Source organism: Lycorma delicatula, chromosome 13 (assembly GCF_047948215.1).
Source record: "Lycorma delicatula isolate Av1 chromosome 13, ASM4794821v1, whole genome shotgun sequence".
NCBI lineage: Eukaryota > Metazoa > Arthropoda > Insecta > Hemiptera > Fulgoridae > Lycorma > Lycorma delicatula.
In genome coordinates, this window is record NC_134467.1 from 23,217,293 (window position 1) to 23,242,720 (window position 25,428).

At 31.3% G+C, this 25,428-nt stretch overlaps 2 protein-coding genes across 2 annotated transcripts; one reads left to right on the forward strand and one right to left on the reverse strand.

The window, feature by feature from the left end:
• Nucleotides 1–1,074: 1,074 nt before the first annotated feature.
• LOC142334039 (protein FAM200C-like) lies at nt 1,075–9,927 on the reverse strand. The gene is made up of 2 exons (XM_075381705.1): nt 8,793–9,927; nt 1,075–1,145 (listed from the first exon to the last, which is right to left on the reverse strand). Exons 1-2 carry the CDS (start codon nt 9,925–9,927, stop codon nt 1,075–1,077), a joined length of 1,206 nt encoding a protein of 401 aa, XP_075237820.1.
• Nucleotides 9,928–13,889: 3,962 nt separating this feature from the next.
• Nucleotides 13,890–24,969, forward strand: LOC142334164 (uncharacterized). Its single transcript, XM_075381964.1, has 5 exons — nt 13,890–13,946; nt 15,347–15,423; nt 17,235–17,621; nt 21,102–21,521; nt 24,745–24,969. The coding sequence occupies exons 2-5, from the start codon at nt 15,366–15,368 to the stop codon at nt 24,846–24,848; spliced, it is 969 nt and encodes a 322-aa protein (XP_075238079.1). The 5' UTR covers nt 13,890–13,946; nt 15,347–15,365; the 3' UTR covers nt 24,849–24,969.
• The last annotated feature ends 459 nt before the right edge of the window (nt 24,970–25,428 follow it).

Sequence of the window (25,428 nt, forward strand, 5' to 3'; positions counted from 1 at the left end):
CCTACAAACGGTTTATACATGGTTGAGTAATCATGGTATGGATCTTATTCGTACATAAATGCGAATACATCATGTTTTCTGGTCGGCGTCCGATAAGGGACCTTCAGGGGGTTTATAGGAGTTTTCTCCTTGATGTCATCCAAGGATATTGTACAGTCCCGTATGAGGCGACTTGCGTCCTGGCGTCGGTTCCTCCGATCGAACTGTTGTCCCTGGAACGCACGTTCGGTTTTGACGGTGTGGATAGGACTGAGGCCTGATATAATCGGTAGAAAGTGGAAGGAGAGGTGGCGGTCAGGAGACCGATCAGGATGGATCAAACGAATTGTCACGGATCTTGACCTTTGGCTTAACAGGCGCATGGTAGTGATTCAAAAAGAATGTAACAAATTTTCAGGATATGTTATATTAGTGAGAATAAAAAATCCTTCTCCTCCTTTCCGGCCTTTTCCCCATCCTTCTCCCGTTTATTTTTCCCTCATTTCCTTTTCCCCACCCTCTTTCCGCTCTTTGCCCTTTTATTTTTTCTCCTTTCCCCTTTCCATTTACTTTTCCCCGTTTTACCTTCTTCATTTTTAACTTTTTCAATTTTTCCCCCTTTCCCTTTTTCTTTTTTCCTTTCTCCGTTTTTTACCGTAAATCGGTCCAGTAGTTTTTTAGTCTATAACGGATAAACATTGAAATGGAATCGTAAAATATTTAGTATAGCGTGTGTTGTTTTACTTTCAACAGATAGCGGGGTTTAAAAAAAAAAAGCATGATTTTACTTTTTTCAGAAGTATTAGATTAGGTATATAAATAGTAGGTATATAAAAACACGCGCGTATTCGAATGCAACGTTGTGTCAAAATTTCAAACCAATTGGTGATGAACTTTCGCAGATTTAAGTTTTTGAACAAACGAACATTTATATTTTTATTTATGTAGATGAAGAACTTATTACTTAATTCTTTAAAATTATCTTCGTTAAAATCAACTATTGTAATATTCTATTTATTGAATTAATAATATCTATATTAACAAAGTACTGATCATTAATTTAACTTAAAATATCATCTTGTTTATAAATATTTATCACGATGAATGGTTAATGCTATTTAATAGCAGCAGTTTATACTTTATATCGGATCGTAGTTTAGTTTGTGCTACAATTAGAAAAATTAAAAGATTATAAAAACAAAAAAATATATAAAACATCTGTTTTTTTTTTTTTTTAGATTTTGCAACGAAGAGAAAATGGTTCACATTAAATTGAAGTTAATAATACTGAAAAACAGAAAGTTGTTTACTTTAATGAATATTACAATAATTTAAATAGTAATAAAGAAAATGTTTAATCACGTAACAAAAAATCTAAGGAACGGAACAATTATTACTTTTCTGTAATCATAGTTCTAGAAGAGCGATCTCAGAACGATTTTAATCACGTACTCCAAAGACAAAAATAATTATTAATTTTTTTTTTGTCTTCAATCATTTGACTGGTTTGATGCAGCTCTCCAAGATTCCCTATCTAGTGCTAGTCGTTTCATTTCAGTATACCCTCTACATCCTACATCCCCAACAAATTGTTTTACATACTCCAAACATGGCCTGCCTACACAATTTTTCCCTTCTACCTGTCCTTCCAATATTAAAGCGACTATTCCAGGATGCCTTAGTATGTGGCCTATAAGTCTGTCTCTTCTTTTAACTATATTTTTCCAAATGCTACTTTCTTCATCTATTTGCCGCAATACTTCTTCATTTGTCACTTTATCCACCCATCTGATTTTTAATATTCTCCTATAGCACCGCATTTCAAAAGCTTCCAATCTTTTCTTCTCAGATACTCCGATTGTCCAAGTTTCACTTCCATATAAAGCGACACTCCAAACATACACTTTCAAAAATCTTTTCCTGACATTTAAATTCATTTTTGATGTAAACAAATTATATTTCTTACTGAAGGCTCGTTTAGCTTGTGCTATTCGGCATTTTATATCGCTCCTGCTTCGTCCATCTTTAGTAATTTTACTTCCCAAATAACAAAATTCTTCTACCTCCGTAATATTTTCTCCTCCTATTTTCACATTCAGTGGTCCATCTTTGTTATTTCTCCTACATTTCATTACTTTTGTTTTGTTCTTGTTTATTTTCATGCGATAGTTTTTGCGTAGGACTTCATCTATGCCGTTCATTGTTTCTTCTAAATCCTTTTTACTCTCGGCTAGAATTACTATGTCATCAGCAAATCGTAGCATCTTTATCTTTTCACTTTGTACTGTTACTCCGAATCTAAATTGTTCTTTAACATCATTAACTGCTAGTTCCATGTAAAGATTAAAAAGTAACGGCGATAGGGAACATCCTTGTCGGACTCCCTTTCTTATTAGGGCTTCTTTCTTATGTTCTTCAATTGTTATTGTTGCTGTTTGGTTCCTGTACATGTTATATATATATGTGTGTGTAGTCAAGAATTCAATTATTTATTTTAAACAATATACATACATTAAAATTATATTTCAAATTTTTATTTTGCATTGGAATTAAATATGAGCAATTGATTAAACTTGTTTAGTTACATCGGAAAATCTGGTTTGATGCCTTCTCTGTTACTGAAATTTGAAAATCTGGTTTTAATTCTAATTTATTTCTGTATTTGGATTTAATTGTGGTTATTGCAGAAAATGCTACTTTACACACGTATGCAGAATCAAAAAGTAAGAACGTATTCGTCGCTTTGCTTACAAAATCTGGATATTCGGCTTGCAATCCCATCCACCAATTATGAAGAAATTTTCCTTTAGAATTCAAACTGTAATTTTTTTCTTTCTCTCGTGTCGATTAACTGTACTTTAACTGCAATCGAAAGTTAATTATTTGTACGTTTTCAGTAAACGGATTCATGACTCGTTGAAACTCTGGTTTAATACTAGGAAGAACAATAAATAGGTTACAAAATATCGTCTTCAAAACGTGAAACCAGACCCTAACGTCTAAGGAGCTGAACATCATAAATATGTCGGCTGTAAAACGCATGCGAACGAAGATAGCGGTTTCTTGTGGAACGTGTTCTGAGGTATCTTCCCTCCAGGACAGAGTCCTTCGCTTTCACCAAGTCTTCGGACGCATGTGCTTTAAAGTCGGTGCATTTATGATGTTCAGCTCCCCAGACGCTAGTTAAACAAAACACGGTGACAGATGAGAGAACCTCGCACTTAGGTGACACAGGATCGTTATTCGCAAGCGATTGTGAGCTCCTTATTTGGCGTACCCCCTAGTATCACTGTGGGTAACCCGTAGGGGTACGCTGAATTAAACTTATTTAACTCACTTTTCAAATCATTTTGATAACTTGCGTATCAAAAGGAATATCTCTGTATAGGTCTTATAAGCTACCCAACTACTTAACTTACTCTGAACCGAATTCATGTATCTCACCCGGTTGATTATGGTTCTACTACTTGCCGTGGTTTTATAGGTTTATTAAGGGGAGCATTAATGTGTTCGATGATATATTTTTGTAGATGACGTCAATTTTCTTGTACAACTTACCGTTTTGGAGCTGTAGCTTGTGAAAGTGTGAAAATGTTGTGAATTGGGCACGTGTTCGAAACCGGTCTAGTCGCTGAACAATGCCGATCTCCCCGAATACAGTTACAATTGGACCGCTGCGTTGCCATTGTACCGCTATAACTCTGGAATACTAAGTCGTACAAGAAAATTGTTTGAATAAAAGTTGCCTGGTTTTTTGAGATTAACAACTTTTCCAAATGCAATACAGACGAAAAACAATTTTTTCCGGTGAAAAAACCGAAAAAACACGTTTTTCATAACTTCAGCACCACTTAGTATTTCAATTTTAAATTATACGGCATAACTTTAAAGACATTAATTATAGAGGAGAATGTCCTCTACATCTTTTGTTTGAAATACTTTTCTCTAAAATGCATAGATTCAGAGAAAAACGCATTTAAAAAAAATTTTGAGTTTTTCAAAAATCTATGGGTGGGGGATATTAAAAATCTGGAGTTAAGCTTCCCTCATCACCCCTAACATATGGAAAAAATATCAATCGGTAGGTAAGGATTTTCAAATAAAAATACAAATTGACTGTACTAGTACGGTTGTTTGCAGTTCCCAGAACAAAGGGGAAGAGCGTAGCATAAACAGTAGACATCAATCTTGTGGTTGTATGGCTTGGATATTATATACTGTTATAAAGCTATAAACAAATATATTTTGGCCTAAAAACTAATCAGTAAACTAATCAGACGATTAGTCTGCAAAATATTTCATAAAATACAGAGTGATTTTTTAGTCTTGTTACCTAATTGCTAATGTCTGTCTGGTAATATTTTTAGTAGCGCTACTCAACCGGTATAGGTACGGCAGTGTGAGTTGATTCTCCTGGAGCTGTGTAACCTTTTGTGCCGTTTCCGGTAGTTACGAACAGAATGTTTTTTACCATAGAACAACGAGTTTTCATTTTTGAACAATATTTTGCTACCAAATCGTACGCAAGTGTAAAAGAATCATTTAAAATTAAATTTATTGGTGTTCCACCGCCATAAAAAATGTCAACTTCTAGGTTAGCAAACCGATTTCGAGAGACAGGTAGTGTTTGCAACAGAAAACGTAGCGGTCGACCTACTCGCTTGACAGATGACGTTTTATAGAATGCTGATGTCAAGATTGCTCAATTCTCCACGGAAAAGTTTACGAAAACTTTCCACGCAAGTCAGTTTGTCATATTCGAGTGTTCAGAAAGCCGCTAAAAAATTGAAATTGTATCCGTATCGCGTACGATTAGTCCAAGAGCTTCAGCCTCCAAATCTAAAGAAGCGATTGCAATATTGCCGTCGGTTTAGGTCTCTCGTAAACCATAACGGAATCGAATTTTTAAACACAGTGTTCTTTAGTAGTGAAGCTTAGATCCATCTCGATGGTTATGTGAAAAATCAAAACTGTCGAATTTGGGCGGTTGAAAATCCTAACGCTGTACAAGGCAAATCTTTGCATCCTGAAAAAATTGGTGTGTGGTGTGCGATATCTCGTCATCTTATAGTCGGACCCGTATTCTTTGAACAGACAGTAAATGGTGAAGTATACAGGAATATTGTGCGCTAATTTGTTCCCTCCTGGAACCTCAAGAACGGTATTGCTGGTTTCAGCAAGACGGCGCTACATGCCACACGTCTCGAGAAACCATGGATTTTCTGCAAGAGTTCTTTGATGATAGAATGATAAGCAAGGGTTTATGGCCTCCAAGATCTCCAGACCTCACATCTCCTGACTACTTTTTGTGGGGCTATATTAAGGCCGAGGTCTTCAAAAACAATTTAAATCGTTGTTACAATATTAGCAATGCGACTCTTAAAAAGGTTTCTGCTAATATGCTGAAAAGAGTTCGTGCGTGTATAACCACAAGGGGTGGACATTTTGGGCATATTCTTTAAAAATTATGTAAGTAATAGCTTTTTATTAAATTTCTTTTGTAACTAACAAATACATTTTTTTATTCCACCTAAATTTCCCTTTCTTAAATTACATTTAATATTGGGTAACAGGACTAAGAAAATACTCTGTATTTATTTTAGTATCTAATAAAGAAATAAATAAATAAATTACTAATTTAATAATATATAAATTCAGGATTAAATAAGTAACTAATAAATATAAGACGTGAATTTGTTTATCGTTTGAAATAAACAATATGTGAACCGTATACATATTGTCTAATCAAATAGTATTATACCCCCGTCCTCGTTAGGCAGCAAGATATACACAGCTACGCTGTTCATCACATATGTGCCAATACGAAAAGCTATACGTGTGTTGGCGTAGTTGTAATTTAAAATCTTTGATTTTAATAATTGATTTTTATAAAATTTTGTAGACTCATGTAGAGCGGCTACTTTTTTGGTAAACGTTTGGGATTAATAATATCTTCAAGGGGTGGGTGGTAAATAATTTTTGGTGACAAATTTCTCTAAATCTTGCCAATATAACCCTATTTTATATTAAGCTGAGAAAAATGGATATATTCTGCGTATCTTACCATTTTAAAGAAATTTTTCCCTACATTCCACCTTCTCCAAAAATAAAAATTTTAGTTTTTGTATATTTTTAGCCGATTTTTGTAATATCTTCCTAAGAGTAATAGTAGTGTAAGTGACACCAACCCCCCCTAAAAAAGAAAATTCCTTGGGGTGTTGTGGGTGGGTATGAAAATTTAAAAATATCGATTTTTAATTTACAATTTATATTACAATAAAATTTCTTCATAATTTATCCATCCTAAAAAAAAAAATATTAGGTAACATTTTATTGGTTGTAGATTTTTCAGGAGAGTTTATCAATGTTTTACATTTAACGTAATTAATAAAGAAAAACCATTAAATTTTCTTGGAAAATGATTTTTGAGGAAGGAGAGTAGAAAAATATAAAACAAACAGATTATTAAAATTTTAACCTTTTTTTGTTGGTTTATTTAAACTTATAATTATAACTTTACCTTAAATCTTTATCATAAATTACCCTCATCACAAAAAATAAATTTTAGGTAACTTATTTCATGTATAATATTTTTTCCACAATGTAATAACCAATGCTAGGAAAGAATAAAAAAATTTCTTTCCAAGCACTTTGATACTGCAATTTTATTTTTTTTATGTATAGTTTTTAATAGAATGTTGGGAAATTTGCTTTTATTATATATGGAAAATCATATCCTTTAAATCAGTAATTATCAAACTTATTTCTTTTACCGCCCCCGTTGAAAATCAATTATTTTTCAGCGCCCCCCATTTTTTATACACCCCTAAAACTTCTTTTTTTTTTTTTTTTGTCTTCAGTCATTTGACTGGTTTGATGCAGCTCTCCAAGATTCGCTAACTAGTGCTAGTCGTTTCATTTCAGTATACCCTCTACATCCTACATCCCCATCAATTTGTTTTACATACTCCAAACGTGGCCTGCCTACACAATTTTTCCCTTCTACCTGTCCTTCCAATATTAAAGCGACTATTCCAGGATGCCTTAATATGTGGCCTATAAGTCTGTCTCTTCTTTTAACTATATTTTTCCAAATGCTTCTTTCTTCATCTATTTGCCGCAATACCTCTTCATTTGTCACTTTATCCACCCATCTGATTTTTAACATTCTCCTATAGCACCACATTTCAAAAGCTTCTAATCTTTTCTTCTCAGATACTCCGATTGTCCAAGTTTCACTTCCATATAAAGCGACACTCCAAACATACACTTTCAAAAATCTTTTCCTGACATTTAAATTAATTTTTGATGTAAACAAATTATATTTCTTACTGAAGGCTCGTTTAGCTTGTGCTATTCGGCATTTTATATCGCTCCTGCTTCGTCCATCTTTAGTAATTTTACTTCCCAAATAACAAAATTCTTCTACCTCCATAATCTTTTCTCCTCCTATTTTCACATTCAGCGGTCTATCTTTGTTATTTCTACTACATTTCATTACTTTTGTTTTGTTCTTGTTTATTTTCATGCGATAGTTCTTGCGTAGGACTTCATCTATGCCGTTCATTGTTTCTTCTAAGTCCTTTTTACTCTCGGCTAGAATTACTATATCATCAGCAAATCGTGGCATCTTTATCTTTTCACCTTGTACTGTTACTCCGATTTAAATTGTTCTTTAACATCATTAACTGCTAGTTCCATGTAAAGATTAAAAAGTAACGGAGATAGGGAACATCCTTGTCGGACTCCCTTTCTTATTAGGGCTTCTTTCTTATGTTCTTCAATTGTTATTGTTGCTGTTTGGTTCCTGTACATGTTAGCAATTGTTCTTCTATCTCTGTATTTGAATCCTAATTTTTTTTAAATGCTGAACATTTTATTCCAGTCTACGTTATCGAAAGCCTTTTCTAGGTCTATAAACGCCAAGTATGTTGGTTTGTTTTTCTTTAATCTTCCTTCTACTATTAATCTGAGGCCTAAAATTGCTTCCCTTGTCCCTATACTTTTCCTGAAACCAAATTGGTCTTCTCCTAACACTTCTTCCACTCTCCTCTCAATTCTTCTGTATAAAATTCTAGTTAAGATTTTTGATGCATGACTAGTTAAAAACATAACCTAAAACTTAAAAACCACAATTTCATTACTTTAATTAATTTAGTTATATTAGTCGGTTCTGATGTTTAAACTTACATTCTAAACTAGAAATTTTTACCAATGAGAGCAAATAAAACCCAACTTTATAATATTAATAATATATTTTAATCAAATTAAAAGAAACAATATAAATATGTAATCGGTTTTCGTTTTTATACTAATCTAATGAGATGGATGGATTTGATGATATTTAATAAGTTTGTTGATATCAGGTTCGATTTTACTCAAAAACAGTCGTAAGTCGCCGCGTTTGGTAACTTGCAAATGATTTCTCTTTTTAGTAAGCAGCGTTGTCACAGCGCTAAATCCACGTTCACACAAATATGACGATGGGAATGGTATCAAAAATCGTTCAACGATAGACTACAATCCAGGGTACAACTGCGGAATTGACTTTTGTAGCCAAAATTGTTGGTAGTCATTTTTGTATTTGATTTTTATTTCCTCGTTCGTTGTCAGTTCTATAAGTTCTTCTTCCAACCGGGTTGATATTGCTATGTTGACATTTTGAAAAAGGATCTAACACCCGGTTTGGTATTTCCAGTTTCAAAATTTCCTGGAATCTTTCGATGAAATCACTGTGAAGATTTTCCAAATGTAGACGAACAAGTCGTCGTTGTTGCAGGATACTGATAAATTGGGAAAATTATGGAACTCACGTCTGCCGATATTCTTCTTGTGTAAGAGCAGCTCGGCTACGAAAGCAGCGACGACATTTTTTGTTTTTATTAAGTTCAAGTCATCGTCTTGAAGTTGGAGATTCATATCATTAAGCGATGTATAAAGGTCTGTCAGGTATGCGATATCATTCTTTGATGTGATGAGGTTTTCGCGCGATTCTGTGTCTTTGTTTTCCAAGAACTCTATGACAGAGTCAAACAGATTGTAAAAACGAGTCGGACAATTTCCTTTTGATAGCCGACGCACTTCTGTGTGAAAGATCAATCTGTTGAAATCTTCATCATTATCAACAAAAAGCTGATTAAATAATCTGTCATTTAAAGAGTTGTTTTGGATTTTATTGACCGCTCTGATGACATGTTGCAATGATTGAAATAGTCGTTCACTTAAATTTCTAGCAACTAAATCCTGTCGATGTATAAAGCAATGTACAGCAAGCACATCAGGAATTTTGTTTTTTAAGTACGATATGAAGCCTTTTTGACACCCCGTCATAGCTGGAGCACCATCTGTAGCAGCTGATATAATATTCATCAACGGAATTCCTTTTTCATCACAAAACTTTTCCAGTGTTTTAAATACGGTTTCTCCTTTCGTGTCTGTCTCTAAATTTCTAGCAAATAAAAGTTCTCGACATATTTTTTCATCTTTAATAAATCTCACGTAAGACAACAACAATGCTTCATTAGTCGGTAAAGTGGACTCGTCCAACCGAATTGAAAATTTACTAGTCTTCAGATGATTGTACAATGACTTTTCAATGTTTTCAGCCGTTTCATCAATTCGTCTTTGGACAGAACTATTGCTCAAAGGAATTTTTCGAATTATATCTGCCGCCGGTTTATGGGGCACAGTAGTTATAACTTCTTTTATCGCCGGCAAAATTAACGTTTCTCCGATGGTGTGTGGTTTACCTGTTTGAGCAATTAACAAAGAGATATTGTATGAAACTCGAAGTCCGTCATCGTCTTGCTTAGCAGCCATCGAAAAAAGTTTCGATACACTTGGCTGAGCATTATGCTTCTTTTCCAGATCTTGAAAATAGGCTACATTTTTGTCCTTCTTATCCGGATACATTTTATTCAAATGATCTTGAAGTCTTGAAGGCTTCATCGCTTCGTTTGTAAATGTTTTTGAACAAAGAAGGCGCAAAGGCAAAGATGAGTTTGTCGAATTTTCTATGAATCCATATTTAATATATTCTACACTGTATTGCCGTTTCTTCTCTTTTTTGCTTCCGACATGGATTTGTTTTCAAAAATATGTAAATAAAGTGTTGAACTTAAATACTTGTTTAAAGATAGCGCGCGAAACCGCAAATGAAAATATAAGAAAAATTACGAGCTTTTATATAGGATTTAAATACAGCAAGTAACGACAGGAATAAGACAAACACGCACAAACTCGTTTATCTCTTTCGACGTACAATCGTACTGAGCAAGTATCGATAAACCAGCCGATTTCTACCGGATTGCACCAAAATACATTGATATTTTATTGTACTAATTTATTACAACGAAACTATTTTTGTTGAATATCTTTCTCATTTATATAAGATAAGATTCACATTATAAGATAATTAAAATTTTACATTTCGACTAGTAAATAATACTACTAACAATAATAACTTATTTAACTACGGAAAATAAATTAATATCATTTCGTATTATAGATAAATACGGGTAATTTTTCATAGAATTTTAGTTTATAATTTAGAACTGGTTCAAATAAAAACCGCCGGCTAAGCCAGCGTTTTTATTATTTGTAATATTTAATATTTATAATATATAGAAATAGTAAACGATGTTTACAATAAGTGAACTGTTTAGGCTTACTATACTATTTGAAACTGGCAGCAGCCACCTGCCCAGCAGTCACCTGCCCAGCAGCTACTGACAGCACAGAAGAGCGAAGAAACCTGCACTTTCCCCCGTTCAGCCCTTCGGGGCTTCGGGAATTACAAGGTTAATGGTATGTAACTTCGGTTACTACCAATTTCTTGGAAAGTGCAGGCCAAAGAAGAACGAAGAGGTCTTCGGAAGAAGAAGAGGGAGAAGATGAAGAAGAAGAAGAAGAAGGAAGACCAGCCACTCGTCTCAACATCACGGACTGGAGTCCGGAACAGAGCCCAGCAGAGATGCGTCCTGAAGGGCAGCCATACCAGAAGCGGATGAAGAGCTTCTAAACATCCTCTCCTTTTCAAAACTTACACTAAGATAAAATAACCCAGCAATTGCGACTCCTCCGGAAAAGGGGACGCATTGCTCCCTCCTTACAGGTAGTGCCCCGTTGTGGCGTATTCCTGCTAGCTTATTAAAGAGTTAGCACCGAAAGGACTTCAGTGGACGGTCTGAAGGGGAATTACGTCGGGAGGACAGGCTTTATAAGCCTAGCCTTCCGCGGTCGGCCCATGAAATGGGTTCGATAACGCTGGTTTAACAACGGAATTGGAATGCAATTAAATCCGTCCTTAAAACACTAAATTAATAAACAAAACTTGTAAAAATTAGACCCGCTATATAAAATTAACCAATTAAAAAAAAACAAGCCCGATTAGAATGATCCAGCAGCAAGGGACTCTGTCCAGGTTCTGCGATAAAGTAGGGAGTAATAGTCTCCTGCCAACTTTGCATTCCATTCCATTCCATTGAAACTGGACGGTAATGGGTTAATTGTAAAAAAAATTTTCTAACACAACTTTTTGAACAATAATTATATACGTATTTCCATTTTATATAAAAATGATGATTCTTACATAAGTAATTTCTTATAAAATGCTAGGAAAATATTGTAATATGCACTTTGTTAAAAACAAGAAAGAAAGTAAAGAAAACTAAATTTATGTTAGTTTACGTATGTATAATATTTTAAAACTCTGCGCGGTAGTTTTTTTCCTAATGTTTAAAATAATTTCTGGTGCAACGTAATTAAGGTAAAATTGCTCTAATTTTTTAACTATCATCGATCATTTTGTTTATCCGCAGAAACTTGTTACAACTTGATTGCGTACGGTGTGAGGGCTATCCTATTAAATATATGTTAAGTATTTTAAGTTTTATAACATCATACAGGGTAGAAATATAAACTAATTATTCGTTATTGAGTAGTAGGTGGGTTTTAATTTTAGTGAAATTTAAAATACTATATAAAGTAAATGAAATTACAAATTATACATCGCCCCCCTAACCCACATCAACGCCCCCCCATTTTTTCTGGGCCCTTTAACGCCCCCCTCTAGGTTTCAAACGCCCCCAAGGGGGCGTTATCGCCCACTTTGAGAAAGACTGCTTTAAATGATATCCTCTACTAGACTCGCAAAGACAAACTATTTATACGGCAATTTACATAGCAGCCGTAGATTTCGATGATTGTAGCACGATAATTTCTTCATGAATATTATGGTTCAATTAATGGATAGCAATATATTTCAAAGTGATGTTTGTTTTTAAATATATAAGGTGATAATGGAAAAAATAATGGATAATGATCATTTCATGATAACGGATAATACTGTGTCGAACTTTTTGCCGAAGTGAAGATAAGTGAGATATCGTACGTTTTGTTTCTAGGTATAAAATTTGTTGGTTCTTTTTTTCATCTTCCTCCCTCATTTTGGAGGGCCTCAGAAGGAGACTCGATTAAAATTCGTGAAATATAATTTGTGTAAAATTGCTATAAAATCTTCCTATCGTTTGAAGAACTAAATACGATTTTTGGACAAATAAACGCTTGGTTAAATTGTCATCATGAGGGGTTGGAAAAATCACTGTCAATTTTTACTCCATCTTCCTCCCTCATTTTGGAGGGATTCATAGAGAGACTGGACTAAAATTCATGAAATATCATCTGTGTGGAATCGCTATAAAACCTTCTTATCCTTCGAGCAAATAATACTATTTTTCAACAAATAAACGCTTGGTTAAATTTTCATCCTAACTATAGGTTTTTCTTTGACTTACGCTTATTTTATATTTTTTTCATGTAAGTTGCTATTACACCACTTTTCCTTATACTTGATCCGTTTTTTTCAATTATTTTAATTAATAAAAGAATAACTATGACACTATTCGGGGTTAGATGCAAGTATAAAGGATCCTGAAGCGATTCCTTAGTATTATATATTGGGAAGCTTTCTGTAGACAAAAATGAAGATGATGCGTCTTCATCTTACATATAATCATATATTCCTTATATACATATATCTTCATATTTGCAATATAAATACCGGCAGAGGTAAATCGGGTATTTATGAGTTAAAGACAAAACTCAAAAAGAGCTTTTATTTAAATAAAAATCAAAATGGTAAAACCTAAGCGCATCAAATTTCAAGTATATTTTGTTGAATTTTTTAAACCGCTTTTGCTATCTACTCGGGAAGAAAATATTTAAAAATGTATATATTTTTGTAATTTTAAGCGCCATAACTTTAACAGTTTGTAAGTTAATCGTACAAGAGTCACACACCATAATAATTTAGCCTTCTGTAAGAATAACAAACATCGTTTCAGGTTTACTAGCAAAAGCGACGAATGAATTCATTCAAATATATAATTACATTTCAGAATTCTAAGGCAATCGAAATGCAATTAATATTTACCATTACAAACCTTAATTCGGTTCACCAATAATGTCAAAGGAAGCCATCCTAACTTTTACTTCAACTGACTTTATTTGCTTCACATTCACAAGAATGAATGGGGTAGATAATGTAAGGAAGAAAAAAATTCTTTTTTTCATGATTCAGCAATACAAGTTCAAAGTTTGTCCATGAGGATTAGAAATGGAAAAAAAATTGAAAATTTTCCGTAAAGTGATTGTTGAAACAAATACTAAGTTTTCTTTTCTGTGTGTAACAATATGAGTAATATAGTATAATAAAATATTTGGGTTTTTTTAAAATAATAAAAAAACTATTTTTTTTAAATTGCACAATATTGCGACATTTAAATGTTGGTTTCATCATACGTCTGTTTGCAATTTTTATTGCAGGTAAAGTAAATACATATGTATTTATCTTTTACGTAAGAAACATACTTTATTTTCACAAAATTCAGTATAAAAGGAGGTGCTGCAATGATTAATTTACGATTTGCATCTCCTCCGAATAACTACTGAAGTGTATTGTAGTTCACGTAATTATTATTTTTATTATGTAACTGCTAATATTCAACATATTTAATTTACAAAATTTATTAACATTATTACAATAATAAATTAATATTTAAGTTAATATTATAATTTAATATTTAAGTTAACATGATTTATTATTATTTAATTTATAACTTATAATTTTTTAATGTTTGATGTACATTGAAACGAATAAATAAACTTATATATATATATATATATGAAGTGAATTTTGCTATTCCTTAAGCAGACTATACAAGTCAAAACGTACGATGTTCATTCATTTATAGGGTTTTCTTCGGCTTCATTTTTATTGTCATTAAATGTTTCTTTTTTTCAAAGTTAAAATTAATAATCGGTTAGGATTAACTCCTAACCGATATAATATTAGGTTTCAGCGTTGCTAGTATACAAAAAAAAAAAGAAGTTTAAAATATTATTACACAAATTATTTCACCGATTAATAAAATGTATTAATTTCCTAATTCAGTAAAAAAATTATTCAAATTTTTATTCGTTTCTAGATTTGAAGATTTATTGCTAGATTTGAGTATATAAATATATATATAAATGAACACAATTGGAAGTTTGATAAAACATTAACAGAATGAACATTACGGAACTTCACAACATTTAAGCACCTTTTCAATTTCCATTTACCCCTTGACAATTTCCCAGTTTTCATTTTTACCATATTCTTTTACCACGTTTTCCCTTTTCTTCCCCCCTTTCATTCCCCCGTTTCTCTTTATCATTTCCTCTTTCCCACCTTTCCGCTTTTCTTATTTTTCTTCCTCCTTTCCATTTCGTTTTCCTTTTTCCTCTTTCCCATTTTTCCTTCTTCTCTTTTTACCTTCTCCCGTTTACTTTTTTTTTGCCTTTACGTCTTACAGATAGCACTGTTTTTTTCAATATAAGCATGTGTTTACCTGTCTTGTATTTATTAGCTTAGGTATATAAATAGTAGGCATATAAAAACACGCGCGTATTCGAATACAACGTTGTTTAAAAATTTCAATACAGTTGGTGATGAGCTTGTGGAGATTTAGGTTTTTGAACAAACGATTATTTATATAGATGCACAACTTATTACTTAATTCTTTAAAACTATCTTGTATTAAAATTAACTGCTTTATTGATTAATTAATAATATCTATATTAACAACGTATTGATTATTAATTTCACTTAAAATATCATGCTGTTTATAATTATTTATTACGATTAATGATTTATGCGGTTGTTTAGTGGCAGTTTATACTTTATACCGAATCCCTTTATCTTTTCATGAAGAAACGGTAAATCTATGAGCATTAGTATCTTAGTTTAATTTATGCTACAGTTATATAAATTAAAAGATTATAAAAACGAAAATAAAATACAAAATGTCTGTTTTTTTGTTTTTAGATTTTTAAACGAAGAAAAAATGGTTCAAATTAAATTGGTGTTAATAATATTACTTTCTGTCGTTTACTATAATGAAGGTAAATAATTCTAATTCATATTATAAAAATTTAAACAGTAGTAAAAAACCTTAAATCCCGTAACACGAAATCAAAGGAACGGAACAATTATTATTTCCTTCTATCATAGTTCTAGAAGAGCGATCTCAGAACGATTTTGATCGCGAACCCCAAAGACGCAAATAATTATTAATTTTACCCCATATAATATAATATAAATATATATATATTTAAATGTGTTGTCAAGAACCCAGCTATTTATTTATTTGAAACAATAAAGGTACATTGAAATTACATTTCAAATTTATATTTTGCACCATTTGAAATTTAATGTGAGCATTTGATTGTATTTGTTTGGCAACATCAAAAAATGTGGTTTGATGTCCTCTGTTACTGCAATTTGAAGATCTGGTTTTAAATTTAATTTATTTCTGTGTTTGGTTTTCATTGCTGTTATTACAAAAAAAGCTACTTTATACACGTATGTAGGAACAAAAAGTAAGATTACATTCGTCGCTATGTTTACGAAATCTGGATATTCGGTTTGCAATTCCACCCAACAATTAAAAAGAAATTTTTCTTTAAAATTTAGATAATGAATAATGAAAATTGAAATATTTTAAAGATCTATTCAAGAAGTAAAAATTTTCAATAAGAGAACCGGATTAGCAAAAATAAAACCGGTACATTGTGCTTTTCAGATAGACATAACATTAATGATCTCAAGGGTAGAAATTTTGTTAATGATAACGATAGAATTTCTGTTCCATGTACTATGAAATTTCTGGGTGTTTTATACGATGGTAAATTCTCTTCAGATGAAAAAGTTGACGTAATAATCTGATAAGAAAATCAAACCGTACTGTTTTGCCTTGAAATGCCATAATACAAAACTATGCCTTAATATCTGTTTTAAATATGTAATATGCTTACGTGTTTCCTGTCTGAAGTGTATATCACCTCATTCATGCCTTCAAAAATACAGAAACATTTCAAAAACGGAATACAGGCTGCCAGAATATTGTTACTTACATAATAAAAAAAAAATATTATTTTTACTTTGTCAACTATATAATTACAAATTGTTTTTTGTATGTAAAGCAAACTAGTCCAATCCATTCTCTATTTCTGCAGGCCTTGATAATTCCTGACTTCCTTATTATAAAAAACAGTTTTTGCACTGAAACTATGTAGAAGGATCTATGATGGTTTTACATATTTCTTTGTATTTTCAAAGTAACCGTATTTTAATTTATGTATACGGCCATTACGGCCGTATACATAAATCGTATACTCTTATATATAAAGGGTTTAGTTTTGGCTGGGATTGAGGAAGAGACTTTATATTTTTTAATTTTATCAAAGGGAAAATGATTTCTTCACTTAATTTGATTTCTCTTAGTTATAAAATATATTTTCTTATTATTTTCACCTTACTCTAATTCCCCATAAAATGATTTTTTTTAGTTTCTTTATTCAAACTAATTTCCTTGTACTTCGATGATTTCATTACATTAAAACTAACCATTGGTTTTGCATTTAGGAAATTTCATTTAATAGTGAGAAATAATAAGCTCTTTTTTTTCTTTTTTCTTCGTCAGTATTCTTTTATTTTAATACCTACGGTTTAGGTTAACCGATTTGTATTGAACGTTTAATGATTACTTTTGATTACGATGCATTATCTCATATTTTTATTTTAATAGAATAATATTTTACACAACTCTTTTTTGTACGCATATATACTCTATTGATGCATTTAATTTTCTGCCTAAATATTAGTGTGTAGAGGGCCAAACCGTAATTTGTTGATGTATTTTGATTGCTTTCAGCTATAAACCAACTTGCTATCGAAAAAAAAGATTGGGAGACATATTTTTTTATAAAAATAAAAGATATTACTGACAAAATTCACACACAGTGTTTATATCATACACAGAGAAGCTGTTATATTTGTATACTAAATGAAATAAATAGACAATTAGATTCAATTAGAGATTTTGAAATGTTAACATCACAATCACCAATTGACAAATTAAAAACTAGCATGGAAAACTTTAAGAAAAATTACGGACATTTCGTATTAACATGTGAAAAAGGAATGCCGACTGATACCACAAAAACATATTTTGAAATATTTTCTACAGCACATTTCAAAAACCCATTTCAAAACTCGTTCGATGTTGATTTATGCTTAGAAAACTTTTCTAATAAAGAAAGTAAGTATTCTTTATGTATAATGGTATTTCTTTTATTAAAAATAATATTATATCCTATCAACGAGAAATTTCTTCTTAATTTACCTACAGAACCCGTTAATTAATATATATGTTATGGTAATTTTGATAAACTTTGGTGTTTATGTGTAAAAACGGATGAATTTGATTAATCATAATCTAATTTTGGAGAATTTAATAAACATACCGGTCACTTTACATACTCTCCACACCAATACATTTTACATATTAAAATAACAACAACTATAATTAGTAATTACTGAATTTAATAATTAAATAATCAAAACATTACTGTTAATTAGTTGAAGTAAGCGAGCGAAGTAAAGCGGGTTATGTTATGTTAGATAATCATAATCTAAACAAACAGAACCTACGAAAGCTAATATCGGCTAATTAATGTTAAATATACAAATTATATATATATATATATATATATATATATATATATATTATTCTCAAAAATTGGTGGTGATTGATCATATTCAACAGTAATTATGCGTAATCAGCGGATTAATCAAATATATCGTAACGTGTACACCTGGAAGTCGTTACATTCAGATGTATATATAAGATTATTATTTAAAAAATGATTTAGGATAGAATTGAAAAAATAAAACATGAATGATGCATTATGTAAAATTCCTTTGTTGGGGTTTCAAACGGATGATTTTCACGTACGGCTAAAAATTATAAATTCTATATGTTAAAAATTCTATTTCGTTTTACTAAAAGGGACCGGGTTGATTTGTATTTACCGGCTGTTTTTAAATAAACAACAAAAAAATAAATAAAGAACATAAATAAATTAAAAACAAATGATAAAAACGTCAGGAAAAAGGCAAATATTTTTATTAGGAATCACAAAAAAAAGTAATAATTGCAATATTTACCCCAGTAATATTACAAAAGAAGGTTGAACTAATATACAAATCCAAACAACGCCGGTACAAGCATGGAAATAGTTGTCGCAGAAAAAAAATTCGGCTGTATCAAATATCGAAATGAGATTTACCGTCATAATCATAAAGACATTGCCGTGGGGTTTAACGAGTGTTAAGCGACCAGATTTTTGGGTAACACAGGAAATACGTGGATATTCAATATTTTATAATTCTTTGTAATCTTGTCTTACTTAAAAGGAACAACTTCTATCCACAGTAAAAATGAGAAAATCTCGTCCTTTCGTTTCCCAACCAAATTAAGATTAATGGAATCTTCGTCTATCTTTTCAGGCGTTCATACAAAGATTCAGTAGTGGCATCAAGTAATCGTCGCGTTTATGTTTCTAGACGATGAACTACTCGTGCGAAATGTAATGTAAATCTAGTGAACATGTGTGAGCACGTCCACAGATCTGTGGACGTTCCGCCTAATGACCAATTCAACTCTGTGGACTTTTTGAAACCGTAGCTCGAACATTTTCAATATTTTATGGAATACCTATTCACATTACAACTGCTGTAATATTTTTTTTTAACCTATATCTTCATAATTGCCTACCCACGATATTATTGCAAACGTCGTATTATTACGATTATACGATAATGAACGTAAACCGGATAGCTGTTCGTTTATAAAAGTAAGTCTATTATAATCTATTTCCAAACGACCGACATTCTTTTCAAAATTTCCTATTTCTTGAGAAAATCTTGATCTCCGATACCGAAATTCCAAAGCGATCAGATCTTCAGAGTAACGCAGGAAATACCTGGATGTTCAATCTTTAATAATTCTTTATAATCGTGTCGTTTCAAAACATTCTCCTACTTATTGAAAAGAAACAACTTATAACCACACAAATAAAAATTGTCCACAACTTTTAATATTCTGATGGGTACTACTTACATGTGAAAGAGTATTATCACTTATAATAGTGTATTCTCAAGTCGCTAATCGATTACATCACTCGTTCTAATGAGAATAATAACGAACTGTATATTTTGCAGTTTCATGCAACTATATATTTATGTTGACATAATCTAAACATATAAATAAATTTATTGTACCAGATAAACCAATATAATAAATAGCTTTTAATTAATGAAACTACTGGTTTTCTTATTCTTTAACGTGGGAAAAGATTGCAACAATTCTTCTTCTAGAAAAAAGTAAATCTTTCAAATAATTTTAAGACCATGTCTTTTTAAAATTTCGTATATTTGAACTGAATCCACGAGCATACGAGGAAAGATATTTTCTTCCGTGTACAAAATTCTTAATTTCTAATTAAATTAATCCATAATTGCACCTCACTTTTATTCCTTCTGATAAATGATTTAAAAACAACTTGTTTACTCTTTGTTTTTCTTTAGCACATTTTTGAATCTACATTTTTTCATATTTTTAGTGCTTACTTGGGTTTTAGCTCGGCTTTTAATTTGACGACATTATGCGAATTACTGAGCAGATTCTTTTCCTTCTTATAGTGGATGTTTTGTATTATAAAGGTGTCGCATTTTTTAATTCATCGGAATTAAAAATGATTAGATTTCCGTTTTTATGCTCGAGTACGAGGAAATCTGTCCAGTTAAGATAATCTGTATGCAATTTATTGGTTTACAGAAGAAGAGGACGAAGCGCAGAATGCTAGACATTCTAGGTGAAACTCTTTTTCAGAGTATAAATCACACCAGGACATACGGTTAAAACAATACTGAAGAACGTAAAATGTACTGTGAAAATGGCAGACTATATATGAATAATGGAAATCATTTTCTAGAAAAAGTATTTTCTGTCGGTATCGAACGATGAATACTTTGTTAGGTTCCTCTACAATGGCCTATTTAAACATGTGAATCTGTGAAAGAATCAATTTCCGAAATGAATCTAATTTATCAACCTCCGAATGAAGTCAAATATGTTACTTGCTGCCATCGGTAGGCTATACAATTGTGAGTTCACAAACGCCCCTTTTTAGGAAACAGATTGTTTCTCCTCTAGAAGGGCCTATCTAAGTGGTCTGCGTTGTCGTTGAATCTATCTCTTAGATGCCGTCAAAGTTTACTTTTTCATTTATTTTTATTTATTCAAAATACGGCTCGCGAAAAGACTTCAAAAATGATAAGATGACAGAAAATCTGATCGTTTATTTAGAAAACATTTTGAGTATCAAAAGAAATGAAAATAATCGTATTTTGCTTAAAAAAGTCATTGATAATAACTATTTCAGGTTATATTGAAAACGAAAATGGAATTTAAAATTTTTCTCCTATGTAAAAAAACACATTTATTGCAGTTTTATACGCATTAAAGATGAACCGGGGACATAATCCCTGTTATGTCAGTAATGTGTTTTGTCAAAAAGAAGAAGAATTTACAGATAAATAAAATAGTTTTAGTTTTTCCACTATCGCCTCTTTGTTCTAAGTTACTTACCACTGAAATGATTGAGGATTATAAGTCTTGTTTAAAATTTTAGATGTTATTGTACTTTATATAAATACATATTTTTTTATTTTGCAGCCAGATATAATGTATTTCATCAAATAAGACAACGTTATGAAGATCATTATCTTAGTTACACGATTTTTCAAATTCAACCTGAATTATATAAATTGAATAAAAAATGTGTGAATTGTATTCGAGATTTTGTAGAGTATGAAATAGGAAGGTGGATAGAAATTGAACCACACCTACGTCCTAGGTTTCCGGGTGACACGATACAAGAAGGAGAATATTGGGCTGTATTGACAGATATATATACAAACTATCAAAGGTATGTAAAAAAATTGCAGACATGGATTACTACATGTTTGAGTACTTCAACAAACGATGTTAATACAGATTTTGACTCAACACCTGAAACTCAAAAAGGGAAGCCATTAATATCATTCGGAAAAAGTGATAGAATGGAGGAATGCATATCTTATTATATTACTAAAGGTAAGTAAAATTAAACGTAACGTTAAGATTATATATCAAAGAATAGAATTTCGTCCACAGATGTTGACTGATCTCGACAGGCAACTGAAACGACCTGTCTACCCAGTTCATTCTTCCGTTAATTGTACCATAAGCGGTGTCGATCGTACTTTAGACGCTGTAGGAAGTACTACATCGCATTTGTATTTCTGTTTATTCATTCTTAGCTTTACCGTGTAACAACAAATCGATACGCACAGTTCAATTAGCTACCTGAACTTTAGTTTAATGTTTTGGAACTCAGCCCTTAGATAAGGTTCAATCTGAATTTATATATATTTTCCAGTTACACCAGTAATTATTTAAAATTGATAAATAGTGATAATTTTCATGATTTCGGTACTTTGTACACCGTACTTATTAATAAAATCGGATCTAAAGTTATGGACTCGTGTCGTGCAAAAATACAAATAATTAAATTCATTTAACAAATATTAAAATTAAAATTCTATAATACATTATCGGATAGTACTTCAGCAAAGCTATTGACGCTTAATCAGAAAAAAAATAATTTGTCAGAGCCATCTCGTCAAAAAAAAATCTGGTCTTAAAATTATTTATATAAGAAGACCGAACTTCAAATTCGTTGATGGAACTATCACTTAAAATATTAGAATTTATTTTCAGCTAAGAGTAGTAATTAATAATGTAAAAACCATCCCGTTTTGGAAGTCGTTGACATTCTAATACTACTGATAAATAACATTTTGGATGGCTTTCGAGGCTTGGAGGATAATTTAGGTTTGAGAGTGACGTCATCGTTTTTATCTACAAATTTGTTGATTATGAAAAAGTACATTGAACGGTGAATTCGTACTGTGAATATATGACGTGAAAAACAGGATTTTATTAAGCTTCATTAGCGATCAATTAATAAATTCCGCCCCGAATAATTATATAACAGAAATTCTAACCTATACTACAAAGATGCTACTAGTAAAATATTAAATAAAAAAAGAATCCTGTGTTGCGTTTTTAGTGCTGTGATTAATTATTGGTCATCCTGACCCCCGTAAGGGAACATATCCGCCTTGTGAAAATCCCCGTCGTCACTTTACCCACTCAGTTTCTAGCTGTAACGGACTTTATGAAAGATCATCTTTTCGACTGTCAAACCTGATTAGCTACCACAGCCATCAATCTGTCACGATGCCAAAGACGCAAATGTCTCGACGGGTATTTCCATCAGTGTGTTCTTTCCTCTTTACTGACGTCCTTGTTTTAGGCTTCTTGAAATTTTGTACATCTACTTTAATTTGTGGCTCTCTCAACTAACTCGTTGATCCATTCGCGGAAGGACGTTTCCCTTTTTTGTAAATTATTCAAATCAGGTTACCTCAAATAGCCAAGCAATACGATTCATTGCCAGTAACTTGGATGCAAACTAAAACGGGAGGATTTCCTAGTATCAGTAATTAAATCTATTGAAAGTAACTGAACTCGATCATTCAAATACGTAATAAAAACTTTTAAGCGATTGTTAAATTTTTAAATAATAAAAATTCTTGCGTGTACTAATTTTATTCGGCATGAAACAGTATTTTCACTATTGAAATTAATTAAATTTTTTTCAATAAAATGAATTTATAATGACATAATTTTCATACCCCATTTAATTACGTTTACCTATCTTGAATACATTGTTCAGGTATATCGATTCTCTTTGGCGCGACTGATAGCGTCGGGCTTTTCATCCGGCGGTCCAGGGTTTGAATCCCGTTCAGGCACGACATTTTTGCACGCGCTACAAATAATTCATCTCATCCTTTTAAGCAATATCTAACGGTGGTTTTGCTTGTTAAAAAAAAAAAGATTTATCTATTGTTATCGAACAACCAGTTATTAAACTTGTCTCAATGCGGTCGTGGAAATGGAAAAAAATACATGAAGCAGACCTCTAAGAATATAGAATGTAGTAAACAATTAGTGATTTTAAAATTATTATGCAGAAAAATTGAATAGATTAGTGAAAATTATAGTGTGTCCTTAAAAACGGCAACGTCTTTTTTTTTTTATTTAATCGGAATATATGTACATTTAATAATTTTTTAACATTCTCTACTAATATCGATGTCACGATAGAACTATTTTTTATTATTTGCGAGATCGGTTCTGATGAATTTTCTTTAGTTATTTTTTTTAGTTTTTCTCTTTATATATTTACGTGTACTGATTTAGAAATCCATCGTATAATAAAATAATAACTCGGTTTGATCCTTTGAGTGCATTAAGAATAACCACTGGATCTATTTTAATTTAACTTTGCAGATTTGTTCCTTAAATCTGTTTGGTTATTAATTCCAATTAGAATTATCGTGATGTTGTTAATGGGGAGTTTATGATATTAAAGAATAACTCATTATATCTTGGTTACCTTGGTAACAGGAAAACAATGATGTAAAATTATTGATTTTGTTTTTTAATACTTATAAGTAAAATATTTAATATTTTATTTTTATTAATATTAACTTAGCATATTTAGTCAATATTTATTGATTATTTATTTTTATTGTAGAGATAAGAATATTATAAAGTATCAAATATTAAAAAAAAAATGCCTTCACAAAATTAATTATATTTCATTATTATTTAATTTCTGCTTAAAAAAAGAATTTATCTCGATCCTCTAAGTGCTTAATTGAGTGATTCCCGGTCAACACTGAACGAGATCGCTTCAGCTGTTGCTGCGTCTACAGTAGGAGTATATTATCTACAGAATGGGGGAAACGTTGCAGCAAAGAGATCCTTTGATGCTTTAATAGTTACTTAGCAATATTATTCTTATAATAATGAGAATAACGAACAAAGCGTGGTCCAGTGGTGGAGGGCCTTGACAAGACGGTGTAGAGCTGATGTAGGTATCGAATATCGGTTATCCTGTAGCAATTTAAGACCAGATAAATGTTTAAATTTATATCCTGTTCGTTCTTTTTTATGTAATATTAATTCGTTTTACGCATTGTTGAAATGTTTTCCTTCTCTTTAATAAACAGTTACGTTAATTTTACCAAATTACGTTATGTTGGTGTGAACAAATGTTATCGATCATCGATAATCTCCAGGTAATCATCTATCGAGAAAAACATGAAAATAAAATTAGTATCTCTCTATTTAACATAATTAGTCTTTTTAAATTGTATTTATATTTATTTTTTTATAAATTATATTTTTCTTTGCTTTTCAGTAAAGTACAGTAATTTATTAGCTTCTACAGGGAAAACAGTAACGGCTGGTGTACAAGTTGAATTTAAGCCAAGTGACCTCATTAAGCTAATGAATGATTTATAAGTAACTCTACGTGGAATCTCGATTACATGAAAAATACGAATTAAATATTTAATTAGGAATTCAAATTTCTTGTTAAATGTGTAATATGTAATTGATAATAAATAAAAAGTAAAAAATGAAATTATCTATTTTAATGTATTTATCAACTTTCCTGATTATTAATATTTTGCTTCCGTTTACTTCTGCTTTAAAAAAAAACCTGTTTTAGTATTTTTTTTCATTAATTCCTTTCAATATATATATATATATATATATGTAGAAATGGAAGTTTTTAACATTAAGAGAATGAATAATTTCGTTGATTTTCCTAAATATGCGACCGATCAAAGCTCCTGTTTAAATTTAATTTCAACAATCGATACGATTTTAAAACACGGTGAAATAAAAATAATCGCAACCGGCATTGCTATTTCACTGCCTAAAAAATATGAAGCGCAAATAAGACCTAGATTGCGTATGGGGATAAACTATGGCTTTACAGATGTGAATTCACCAGGTTCAGTCGATGCTTATAACCGAAGTGAAATTAAAGTCGTTCTTATTATTTTGGGCTATAAGAATTTTACTGTGCAGAGGGGAA